The sequence below is a fragment of the Bos grunniens genome, chromosome X (assembly GCF_055505025.1).
Source record: "Bos grunniens cultivar Pamir isolate PY7600 chromosome X, Bosgru_T2T1.0, whole genome shotgun sequence".
Taxonomy (NCBI): Eukaryota; Metazoa; Chordata; class Mammalia; order Artiodactyla; family Bovidae; genus Bos; species Bos grunniens.
In genome coordinates, this window is record NC_141194.1 from 56,056,124 (window position 1) to 56,069,544 (window position 13,421).

A 13,421-nucleotide genomic window follows, 5' to 3' on the forward strand; every position below is an offset into this window, starting at 1 on the left:
AGTCTCTCCCATCAGGAAGCTTCCATAAGCCTCTTATCTTTCTCCATCAGAGGGCAGACAGACTGAAAACCACAATCACAGAAAACTAACCAATCTAATCACATGGGCCACAGCCTTATCTAACTCAATGAAACTATGAGCCATGCCCATAGGGCCACCCAAGATAGACTGGTCATGGTGGAGAGTTCTAACAAAATGTTGTCCACTGGAGAAGGGAATGGCAAACCACTTCAGTATTCTTGCCTTGAGAACCCCATGAACAGTATGAAAAGGCAAAAGGATAAGACACTGAAAGATGAACTCCCCAGGTCGGTAGGTGCCCCTTGTGCTACTGGAGATCAGTGGAGAAATAACTCCAGAAAGAATGAAGAGATGGAGCCAAAGCAAAAAGAATACCCAGCTGTGGATGTGACTGGTGATAGAAACAAGGTCTGATGCTGTTAAGAGCAATATTGCATAGGAACCTGGAATGTCAGGTCCATGAATCAAGGCAAACTGGAAGTGGTCAAACAGGAGATGGCAGGAGTGAATGTTGACATTTTAGGAATCAGCGAACTGAAATGACTGGAATGGGTGAATTTAACTCAGATGACCATTATATCTACTACTGTGGGCAGAAATCCTTTAGAAGAAATGAATAGCCATCATAGTCAACAAGAGAATCCAAAATGCAGTACTTGGATGTAATCTCAAAAACAACAGAATGATCTCTGTTCATTTCCAAGGTAAACCACTCAATATCACGGTAATCCAAGTCTATGCCCTGACCAGTAATGCTGAAGAAGCTGAAGTTCACCGTTCTATGAAGACCTACAATACCTTCTAGAACTAATACCCCCAAAAGATGTCCTTTTCATTATAGGGGCCTGGAATGCAAAAGTAGGAAGTCAAGAAACACCTGGAGTAACAGGCAAATTTGGCCTTGGAATACGGAATGAAGCAGGGCAAAGGCTAATAGAGTTTTGCCAAGAGAACGCACTGCTCATAGCAACACAAGAGAAGACTCTACACATGGACATCACCAGATGGTCAACACCGAAATCAAACTGATTATATTCTTTGCAGCCAAAGATGGAGAAGCTCTATACAGTCAGTAAAAACAAGACTGGGCTGACTGTGGCTCAGATCATGAACTCCTTATTCACAAATTCGGACTTAAATTGAAGAAAGTAGGGAAAACCACTAGATCATTCAGGTATGACCTAAATCAAATCCCTAACGATTATACAGTGGAAGTGACAAATAGATTCAAGGGATTAGATCTGATAGAGTGCCTGATGAACAATGGACAGAGATTCATGACACTGTACAGGAGACAGGGATCAAGACCATCCCCAAGAAAAAGAAATTCAAAAAAGCAAAATGGCTGTCTGGGGAGGCCTTACAAATAGCTGTGAAAAGAAGAGAAGCAAAAAGCAAAGGAAAAAGGAAAGATATAAGCACCTGAATGCAGAATTCCAAAGAATAGCAAGAAGAGATAAGAAAGCCTTCTTCAGTGATCAATGCAAAGAAATAGAGGAAAACAACAGAATGGGAAAGACTAGAGATCTCTTCAAGAAAATTAGAGATACCAAGGGAACATTTCATGCAAAGATGGGCTCCATAAAGGACAGAAATGGTATGGACCTAACAGAAGCAGAAGATATTGAGAAGAGGTGGCAAGGATACACAGAGGAACCGTACAAAAGGGATCTTCATGACCCAGATAATCACGATGGTGTGATCACTCACCTAGAGCCAAACATCTTGGAATGAAAAGTCAAGTGGGTCTTTGGAAGCATCACTACAAACAAAGCTAGTGGAGGTGATGGAATTCCAGTTGAGCTATTTCAAATCCTGAAAGATGATGCTGTTAAAGTGCTGCATGCAATATGCCAGCAAATTTGGAAAACTCAGCAGTGGCCACAGGACTGGAAAAGGTCAGTTTTCCTTCCAATCCCAAGGAAAGGCAATGCCAAAGAATGCTCAAACTACCGCACAATTGCATTCATCTCACACTCTAGTAAAGTAATGATCAAAAGTTCTCCAAGCCAGGCTTCAACAATGCATGAACAATCCAGATGTTCAAGCTGGTTTTAGAAAAGGCAGAGGAACGAGGGATTAAATTGCCAGCATCTGCTGGATCATTGAAAAAGCTAGAGAATTCCAGAAAAAAACATCTATTTCTGCTTTATTGACTATGCCAAAGCCTTTGACTGTGTGGATCACGATAAACTTTGGAAAATTCTGAAAGAGATGAGAATACCAGACCACCTGACCTGCCTCCTGAGAAATCTCTATGCAGGTCAGAAAGCAACAGTTAGAACTGGACATGGAACAACAGACTGGTTCCAAATTGGGAAAAGAATATGTCAAGGCTGTGTATTGTCACCCTGTTTATTTAACTTATATGCAGAGTACATCATGAGAAACACTGGGCTCGAAGAAGCAAAAGCTGGAATCAAGATTCCTGGGCAATAACCTCCAATATGCAGATGACACCACCCTTATGGCAGAAAGTGAAGAACTAAAGAGCCTTTTGATGAAAGTGAAAGAAGAGAGTGAAAAAATTGGCTTAAAACTCTACATTTAGAAAACAAAGATCATGGCATCTGGTTCCATCACTTCGTGGCAAATAGATGGGTAAACAGTGGCAGACTATTTTGGGGGGCTCCAAAATCACTGCAGATGGTGATTGCAGCCATGAAATTAAAAGACACTTACTCCCTGGAAGAAAAGTTATGACCAACCTAGACAGAGTATTTGGAGAAGGCAATGGCAACCCACTCCAGTACTCTTGCCTGGAAAACCCCACGGACGGAGAAGCCTGGTAGGCTGCAGTCCATGGGGTCAGTAAGAGTCGGGCACGACTGAGCAACTTCACTTTCACTTTCCACTTTCATGCACTGGAGAAGGAAATGGCAACCCACTCCAGTATTCTTGCCTGGAGAATCCCAGGGACAGAGGAGCCTAGTGGGCTGCCGTCTATGGGGTTGCACAAAGTTGGACATGACTGAAGTGATGTAGCAGCAGCAGCAGCAGAGTATTAAAAAGCAGAGACATTACTTTGCCAACAAAGGTCTGTCTTGTCAAGGCTACGGTTTTTCCAGTAGTCATGTATGGATGTGAGAGTTGGACTGTAAAGAAAACTGAGTGCCAAAGAATTGATGCTTTTGAACTGTGGTGTTGGAGAAGACTCTTGAGAATCCCTTGGACTGCAAGGAGATCCAACCAGTCCATCCTAAAGGAAATCAGTCCTGAATACTCATTAGAAGGACTGATGCTGAAGCTGAAACTAATACTTTGGCTACCTGATGCAAAGAGCTGACTCATTTGAAAAGACCCTGATGCTGGGAAAGATTGAAGGCAGGAGGAGAAGGGGATGAGAGAGGATGAGATGGTTGGATGGCATCACCGACTCAATGGGCATGAGTTTGAGTAAACTTCGGGAGTTGGTGATGGACAGGGAGGCCTGGTGTGCTGCAGTCCATGGCATCGCAATGAGTCAGACACAACTGAGAGACTGAACTGAACTGAACTAAGGGTGGTGCCTTGATCTTATAGGATTAGTGTCCTTATAAGAAGAGATATTAGAGAAGGCTCATGCTCACTGTCTATGTGCATCCAGCCAGGAAAGGCCATTTGAGGAAACAGTGAGAAGACAGCCATCTATAATGCATCAGGATAGAAAACCCAGAAATAAGTCTATGCACCTATGGTCAATTAATCTATGACAAAGGAGGCAAGACTACACAATGTTGGAAAGACAGTCTCTTCAACAAATGGTGCTGGGCAAACGGGACAGCCACATGTAAAAAAGTTATTTTAGATCATTCCTTAACTCTATACACAAAAATAAGCTCAAAATGGATTAAAGACCTAAATGTGAGACAGGACACTATAAAATTCCTAGAGGTAAATATAGCAGAACACTTTCTGACATAAATCACAGCAACATCTTTTTCAATCCATCTCCTAGAATAATGGAAATAAAAGGAAAAATAAATGGGACCTACTTAAAAGCTTTTACACAGCAAAGGAAACAATAAACAATGAAAAACTACAGACTGGGATAAAATATTTGCAAATGACGTGGCCTATAAGGGCTTAGTCTCCAAAATTTACAAACAGCTTATGATGCTTAATAGCATCAAAACAAACAACCCACTCATAAAATGGGCAGAAGACCTGAATAGACATTTCTCCAAAGAGGACATACAGATGGCCAAGAGGCACATGAAAAGACATTCAACATTGCTACTAGTTATTAGAGAAATGCAAATTAAAACTACAATGAGATATCACCTCATAGCAGTCAAAATAGCCATCATCAAAAAATCCACAAACAACAAATGCTGTAGAAGATGTGGAGAGAAGGGCACCCTCTTACACTGTTTGTGGGAATGTAAATTGGTACAGCCACTATGGAGAACAGTATGGAGGTTCTCTAAAAAACTAAGAATAGTGCTACCATATGACCCTGCAATCCCACTCCTGGGCATATATCTGGAGAAAAACATGGCCCGAAAGGATACATGCACCCCAATGTTCACTGTAGCAGTATTTACAATAACCAAGACATGGAAGCAACCTAAATGCCCATTGACAGAGGAATAAATAAAGAAGATATGGTATATATAAACCATGGAATATTACTCAGCCATTAAAGAGAATGAAATGCCATTTGCAGCAACATGGACCTAGAGAGTGTCACACTGAATGAAGTTAGAGGAGGAGAAATATCATGTGACATCACTTATATGTGGAATCTAAGAAGAAATGATACAAACAAACTTACAAAACAAAAACAGACTCACAGACTTAGAAAAAAACTTATGGTTGCCAGGGGGAAGGGATGGTTAGTGCCTTTGGGAAGGTCAAGTATACACTGCTGTATTTATTTTTTTAATTTACTATGGGCTTCCCTGGTGGCTCAGAGGGTAAAGCGTCTGCCTGCAATCCAGGAGACCTGGGTTCGATCCCTGGGTCAGGAAGATCCCCTGGAGAAGGAAATGGCAATCCACTCCAGTACTCTTGCCTGGAAAATTCTATGGACAGAGAAGCCTGGTAGACTACAGTCCATGGGATCGCAAAGAGTCAGACACGACTGAGCGACTTCAATTCAATTTTATTTTTTTTAACACCAGAAGTCTAAGATCAAGGTTGTGGCTGATTCCATTTCTAACAAGTGCTTCCTTCCTGGCTGTCTACTGTTTTTTCCCCAAACTTTAAACTTTTCATTTTGCATTGGGATATAGCCAATGAACAATGTTGTGATAGTTTCAGGCGAACAGTGAAGGAACTCAGCCATCCATATACATGTATCCATTCTCCCCTAAACCCTGCTCCGCTCCAGGCTGGCATATAATATTGAGCAGAGTTCCATGTGCTATACAAAAGGTTTCTGTTGGTTATCCATTTAAAATATACACACTGCTATATTTAAAATGGATAACTAACAAAGATCTAGATGGAACTCTGCTCAATGTTATATGCCAGCCTCGATGAAAGGGGGCTTTGGGGGAGAATGGATACATGTATATATATGGCTGAATCCCTCTGCAGTTCACCTGAAACTACCACACATTGTTAATCGGTTATATCCCAATGCAAAAAAAAAAAAGTTTAAAGTTTGGGGGAAAAAAGTATACTACCATCTACAAGCCAAGAAGGAAGCCCTTGTTAGAAATGCAGTCAGCCAGAACCTTGATCTTAGACTTCCTTCTAGTCTCCAGAACTGTATGAGAACACATTTCTGTTGCTTAAGTCACCCAGTCTATGGTATTGTTATGGTAGCCCAAGCTAAGACCGTGGTTATGTAGGAGAATGTACTTGTCCTTGGGAAATGCATGGGGAAGTATCCAGGAACAAGGAGCCATCATGTCTGCAACCTACTATAAAGTGGTTCATAAAAAGGAAATAATGCCTATATATATAAATGTGTATATAGAGAGAGGATGGAGGGAAGGAAGGAAGGAGAATCACAAAGAAAATGTGGTAAAATACTAACAATTGTTGAATTTGGTTGAAGGGCTTATAGGAATTCTCTGTATTATTCACAGAAATTCTCAGTTTGAAGTTATTTCTAAATAAATGGTTTAAAAATTAACTGGTCCTTTGGGGGTATGTGTTCATTAGGAATTTGAGCAGTGTTTTAGACCAATAATATTTATGGAATCTTTCCAATCTGATTAGGCTCACTTTATCAGAGACTATTTCCTTACCTGGGCACAGTATTAGCTCCTTGTTGCCATGCTTCAAAGTTTCCTATCTTACTTCACTCTCTCTGCGGTCCTGCATCTACAGGATAAGCAACTTGTCAACATTCTAAAGATGAGGCGGTTGCAGTTGAAAGTGGCTTGCCTGGGTGACCTTCAACAATGACCCTGGACTGCTTGGAGGGCCACTGAACCGAAATGTATCCAGGGCACTAGAAAGCATTTCCCTGTTTCCTAAAGGTATGAAGCACTGACACATCTCCCTTTTCTTTGTGTGAGACAGAGCACATGCTTCTAGCCATGCTCACCTCGAACATGACAATGATTCTGGACACTTCCTCTTCTTACCTCCTCCCTCTGTCCTGTATAAACAGAAAGACAAGTGTTCTGATCCCAAACCATGCACCACCACAACCACCCTCACTGCCACCATCACACTTGGTCTCCTTTTTGTGGGGAAGCAGAGTCCAGAATCTCCAGTGCCCCGGCCACCTGGCAAAGCTGGCTGGGAAAATGGGATGGGCTTAAGGGCTCCTCTGGGAGAACCCTGGGCAGCCCCCAGCAGCAGGCTCAGCCTTGGCCTACATGTTACTGTGAAACCTCTCTGCTGCTGAGGATGTAGTAGTGCTTTCTTCCACTCCCTGAGCTCAGAGGGCCTCTTAGGGCCCATTCTCTGTGGGGTCAGCCAGCCCTGCTACTCTCCCCATACAGTCCAGGAAACCCTGTAGGAAAAGTGTCCTCCAGCCAGTCCCACTTCAGTCCTTCCTGTGTTCCCCATCAACATTTCTCTCAGTGGAATTTACTTCTCCAAATTCTGGCTGAGTTTCCTCCTGCCTGGGCCCTTCCTGCACCCTCTTCTCAGCTTCAGCAAGCACCACCCACCCCCTACCTCCCGCTTCCTCAGGTCCCCACCCTGAGTGGCACCCAAGTGTGAAAAGTACTTTTGAGAAGCCTCTGTGCATTGGCTCTTGGAGCCATTCATTCATCAGTGAGCCAAGCGCTGGATCTTGTGCTGGGTATGAGGGGTCACCCTCTGCCCCTGGGGAGCTGACAGGCTGTACTGGAAGTGTGCCTTGTGTGACACAGTCCCCTCATGTACCAGGAACCCAGTTCTAGCCACTTCCCTGCTAATAGGACCTCTGTCCTTTACCCTGGGACCCAGGTGGGCCCATGGCCCAGTCTCTCCATGCTACAGATGAGGGCAGTGCCCTAGGAGGGTGGCAATGCTGCCCTAGTACCCTTCACCCACAGAGGGCCCATCACTCACCCTGGAATCTTATGAGAGGGAAAAGGAACCTCTATCTTGTTTGGAACAAAGCACTCTGGGGTCTCTTCATTGCAGGAGTTCCACCTCCACCCTAACCCCTCCTTGGTTCCAAGGCTAGCAGCCTCAGGCAACATGGCCCCTTCAGAGCACACTTTTATCTTCTTGGTACCTTGTTGCACTAAACTCAGAAACAACGTAGCGACTAAACAACAACAACAAAGGACATACAGTATAGCACCTAGAGCTATACTCAATAATTTTATAATAATCTGTAAGGGAAAAGAATCTGAAAAAACAGTCACTTTGCTATATACCTCAAACCAGCACAACACTGTAGATCAACTATACTTTGATAAAAACAGTAAATTTCCAATAATGTAAATGTAAATGATGGAGTAATAAGATTAATAATTTAGGATTAAGGGGATGTAATTCTAGAAGTTTTTTTTAAGCTCTCGTAACTAATATTTTGGAAAATGTCTTTTCCCTGATATAGTTTGTTTTATTTATCCTTTATAAACATTTAGTTGGATTTTAATATAGTACCCTTTATGGTGGTATCACCAACTTCTTTCAGCTGGAGATAGCATAGCATAGCGAAAATTGCACAAGCTCTGGCAAAAAAAAGACCAAGAAATTAACATATTCAATTTAAGATATGGTAAAATGAAGAAAGTCACCAAACAATGGGAATTTATGAAAAAAAAAAAAACAACATACAGAAAGTCTGTAGCTAAAAATCACAGTAAGTGAAAGTAAGAAATCAACAGAAGGTTTTACTAGGAATAAAACCACCATAAGACCCAGCAATCCCACTTCTAGGCATATACCTCGAGGAAACAAATATTGAAAAAGACACATGTATCCCATTGTTCACTGCAGCACTATTAACAATAGCTAGAACATGGAAGCAACCTAGATGTCCATTGACAGATGAATGGATAAAGAAGTTGTGGTTCATATATACAATGGAAAATTACTCAGCCATAAAAAGGAATACATTTGAGTTAGTTCTGATGAAGTGGATGAACCTAGAACCTATTATACAGAGTGAAGTGAGTCAGAAGAGAAAGATAAATATCATATTCTAATGCATATATACGGAATCTAGAAAAATGGTACTTAAAAATTTATTTACAGGGAAGCAATGGAGAAACAGACATAGAGAATAGACTTATGGACATGGAGAGAAGAGAGGAGAGGGTGAGATGTATGGAAAGAATAACATGTAAATTTAATTACCATATGTAAAATAGACAGCCAACAGGAATTTGCTGTATGACTCAGGAAACTCAAACAGGGGCTCTGTATCAACCTAGAGGGGTAGGATGGGGCAGGAGATGGGAGGGAGGTTCAAAAGGGAGAGGATATATGTATACCTATGGCTGATTCATGTTGAGGTTTGACAAAAACCAACAAAATTCTGTAAAGCAATTATCCTTCAATAAAAAAATAAATTAAAAAAAATCAACAGGTTTTAGTAGCAAACTGGAAACAGGTGAGGCATGGATAATAGAAAATAGAAAATACCATTACTGAATTACAGAGAACTAAAAGAATGGAAAACAATGAAAAGAAAGAGACTCAAGGCACATGGTGGAAGAAATCTAGAAGATGCAGTCACAGAAAGGGAGGCATTTGCTGCCAAGTGCTGGTGAGGGTGTGGAACAGCAGAAATTCTCCTCCTCTGCTAGGGGGGATGTAAAATGGTATAGCCACTTTGGAAAATATCAATAGTTGCTTCAAGAGCTAACAATACATCTATGATATGGTCCAGCCATTCGATTTCTATGTATATACCAAACAGAAATGTGTACATATGTGCACTAAATAGCATGTACTAGAATGTCCAGAGGAGCTTTATTGATAACAGCCAAAAACTGTTTTTATTTGAGATTGATCAGCCACAGAATGGATAAAGGATCAAATAATTTTGCAGGAACAACAGTACAGCCGATGCTCATGGCAAGATACCCACTGTATTAAATAAAGCTTCCCAATTAAAATAAAATCATATAATGAACACCATACTATTGAGTATTCATATAACAAACCTTTTTTGAACTCCTTTTATGTAGCTGGGGTTTTCCTGGGTGTTTGGGGAAACAGAAATTGCAGAATACACATTTCCTATCCTTGAAGGGCTTATAGTCAGTAGTGTGGACACCCAAATGCTGCAAAGCCGTGGAAGGGGTATAAGTTTTGAAAGGTGCATTGTGTCCCTCAGGCTAATCCAGAAAAGGCATTTCCAGGTGGACACACCAGGTGGGACAGGGCACAGGTGCCAGATAAATGTGGCAGGTAACTACAGACATCTGGGAATGAAAGGCAACTGGAATTGGAGGGTGTGAGTAAGCTAACAGGTCACAGGCTGGGGCCACGGCAGCAAAGGGAGCAAGGATGAGTCTGCCCCCATGTCTGTCAGTGGTAGAGCTGTTGGCATTTTGGGTGGGACAGTTCTGTGTTGGGCAGATCTATCCCACACCCTGCAGGATGTTTCATCTCCCCACCTCTATTGAACAAATTACTTCAGTCCTGCCTTGTCTTGTGACAACTGAAAATGATTCTTCATATTTCCAAAGCAGTACAGGTCCACACCACAGGGAGCCGAGAAAGGCACTCCTGGGTCACTGAGAATGTTTAACTTCTTGATCTCAGGGGTGGTTACAAGGCTGTGCTCTAAAATTCATTGAGCTATACTTTTAAAATGTGTATACTTTCCTGGATAAATGGTATACTTTGATTTAAAAGTTTATAGAAAAAAACTTATGGGCTTAAAGGAACATATAGAGGAAAATGTATAATCTTTAATGAATATGTTGGGAACAATAAAGATTTGCTAGCTAAGCATCTTTCTCAAGAAGTTATAAACAGAACAACAAAGTGATTTCAAATAATAGGAGAAAGGTGAATGAAGAGACATTTTCTAAAAATATATATTATACTTGACACATGAAACCAAAACACCACTGAAATAGGAAAGAGTCTATAGACCACTCAAACTTGATTAAAATAAAGTTAAAACCGATATAGAATCAGGAGTGAGAAAGGGAACATAATGCATCCAGAGGAGATTTTAAAGGATGAAAACACAATGTGAATCTTCCAATTAAATGTGGTAGACTGGCCACAAGCATTTAAGTCAGATTTCTTCTAGGACACAAAAATAGAAACTGTAAACAAATGTTTGTTTTGATATATAAACTCACCATGTGAACAAAGGAGATGTTGTGAGAGCACAACAGGTTTCTGGAAAGCAGCCAAAAGAGTGGGCACAGACCCAGCCGAGCAGACCAGAGAAGATCCAGCCCCTTGGCCCAGCAGAGTCCCTGAGGGGTACATTAAGATGAGAATTGGTATAAATATTGAAGGCTCCGAGCTCTGGGTTATGGGAATTCAGTGTGGATCTGTGGTACGTCAGGATGGTCTGGTAGTAACAAAAGAAAGTGAAGTCGCTCAGTCGTGTCCAACTCTTTGGGACCCCATGGAATGTAGCCCACCAGGCTTTTACCGTCTGAGCCACCAGGGAAGCCCAGTGACAATAGAAACCTGGGGTCAAATGACTAGTTTAGATGCCTAGAAGATATTATTAATAGTGTTTTGAAGGTTTTAACTAAAAGAGTAAGTCAAGAAAAAGAAGTATACAAATTTGAAGGGAGTCTGGTGCTTCTCTGCATATCCCAGATAATTAAATCAGGAGAAATCACTGTTGATATAGTTGTGAAGGTTTAGGTATGGGAAATGAGAAAGTGGAATAATTGATATAATTTTAGGGAGAGTGTTCCATGCCCCCATTTTCTGGGCCCAGGAGAGGTCAGAAAGTGAAATAATCCATATAAACAACCCATATAAATGCAGTGTGTATAAACCCACATACAGCTCTGTGGTGGGTCTGAGTCCAGCCTGAGAGGGATCTATCTACTGTGGCCTTAGGTATCATGGTAGTACCACTAGGTCTGACTCACCTTGTAATTCATGGGGATCTTCTTGTGCAGTCCTCACAGCCAGGCCACCCCCTTCACAGCTGCAGCAGGAACTCTCCACATCCCAAGGGGACTCTGAAAGCAGATGACTCACAAGCAAGTGGCTGTGGACACAGGAAGGGGCAGAGGTCAGCAGAGAGGCCCAGCACCTTGAAGTATTTCATGCACCACCCAGCTTGGAATGATAAAATGAAGATGATGATAGTACTCACCTGGTACAGTGTTAGGCTGAGAAAATGAGCTGAAGAAAGTAAAGCACTTAGCACAGTGCCAGCTCATAAGGGCAGAATGCTAATAGTTGTTATTTCTGTTAGCACATATCTGTGTGCTAAGTCGCTTCAGCCCGTGTCCAACACTTTTGGGACCCCATGGGCTGCAGTCTGCCAGGTTTTTCTGTTCATGGAATTCTCCAGGCAAAAATACTGAAGTGGATTGCCATTTCCTCCTCCAGGGGATCTTCCCCACCCAGGGATCAAATCCAAGTCTCTTACATCTCCTGCATTGGCAGGCTGGTTCTTTACCACTAGCACCACCAGGGAAGTCCCCTTTCATGGTGGCTCAGCATATTTCTATCCCTAACTAATCAGGATGCCCTAGATAACCCATCACACCCCTTTAGTATGCTCAGAGCCTAGCTCCAAACGCTCTGCACCAGTCATGACATAGCTACCATCTTCATCCCTATGTCATAAATTAAGAAGCTGAGAAATGGCGAGGATAAGGACAAAGTGCTCAAGTTTATATGAACAACAAACGTTTGGTCTGTCCAAAGCCTGAACTTCTAAAAGGGAAGTGACCCGCCACCAGCAAGCCAACAACTGCAAACAGCCGTCGCTTCAAAAGACACAAAAGGAAGCCCAAGTTTAGTCTGTGTTCTGGACCCGCCCTTTTCCCCTATGATTGCCAAAAGAAGCCATAGTGGGCGGGGCTTGTGGGGAACCTCTACAAACACCCTGCCCTCCACATAGAAGTCCCTCGGGAAGTACTTCAACTATATTTTTCTGTTTGTCTTACTGCCAGTACCACTATTGGCATTGCTGGAACTTCTGTATTACTGTAGCATCATTGATTACGTCTTTCGTACCCCGTCCACCACATAGACCACCCCACAAGGCCCGCACACCATAGAGATTTCGGAGGTAACTCACACTTAACTCTTGCGTGAAGGAAGAGCGAATATATCTCGTTTGGTTAGTTCAACCTGAGCAGAGGGCCCAAATTTACCATTCTAGTCCCGAGAATGAATTAGCCGCTTAGACTCCCATAACCTCAGTGTACCGGAGCACCGCCCTTATTGCCCCTCCAGGACGAGACTGAGTGGAACCAGATGGACAGATGGGAAGGGCCGTGTTTTACAGAATTAGATGGGATTGCAGAGAACTCTAGCATGCAAGCAGGGAGAAGAGGAAAAGAAACGGACCAGTGGACACTGTGAGGGCTGTGTATGGAGCCCATAGGGAGCATACCTTGCGCAGGGGCGGGGCTCAGTGGATTTCAAATGAGGGTGGAGACAAGGGAAGCACAGGTGGAATACAAGGCAGGAATGATGCCTAGAGTATATGAAGGGATGGAGACATGGATGCAGGACTACGTATATATAATGGCAAAGTATATTCTCTGATCACAATGGAATTGGATTATAAATCATAACAATAGATGGGAATAGCAAAGTGTATTATAATCCAATACTATATTATGTATTGAGGTGAGGTGAGAGATCCCACATAGGCCATCAGGGTGTGTGATCAGTCTTGTCTGACTCTGCAGCCCCATGGACTATAGCCTGCCAGGCTCCTCTTACCTGCCAGGCTCCTCTGTCCACGGAATATTACAGGCGAGAATACTGGAGTGGGTTGCCATTTCCTACTCCAAGGGATCTTCCCGACCCAGGGATTGAACCTGTTTTCTTATTAAGATCAAGACAAAGGCAAATATTTCCACTGTAGTCACTTCTGCTCATTGTACTGCAGGTTC

General features: G+C 42.5%; 2 protein-coding genes across 4 annotated transcripts in view; both read right to left on the bottom strand.

Annotated features, from left to right (window-relative positions):
- Nucleotides 1–6,572, bottom strand: part of LOC147340446 (putative protein SSX9) — a 130,160-nt gene extending 123,588 nt beyond the window's left edge. The window contains exon 1 of the mRNA XM_086386361.1: nt 6,506–6,572. Coding sequence (XP_086242487.1) covers nt 6,506–6,514 — 9 coding nt within the window. The 5' untranslated portion in view covers nt 6,515–6,572. The remainder of the gene's footprint in view (nt 1–6,505) is intronic.
- LOC147340450 (zinc finger protein 81-like) overlaps nt 1–13,421 on the bottom strand; it is a 125,865-nt gene that overhangs the window by 257 nt on the left and 112,187 nt on the right. For 2 of the 3 annotated variants that reach the window (XM_086386350.1, XM_086386353.1), the window contains exons 5-6: nt 11,430–11,551; nt 10,252–10,793 (exon numbers count right to left, since the gene is read on the bottom strand). In XM_086386350.1, coding sequence (XP_086242476.1) covers nt 11,538–11,551 — 14 coding nt within the window. In that variant the 3' untranslated portion in view covers nt 10,252–10,793; nt 11,430–11,537. Of the gene's footprint in view, nt 1–10,251; nt 10,794–11,429; nt 11,552–13,421 lie in introns of those variants that run through there. The other variant, XM_086386352.1, reaches the window with a different exon arrangement.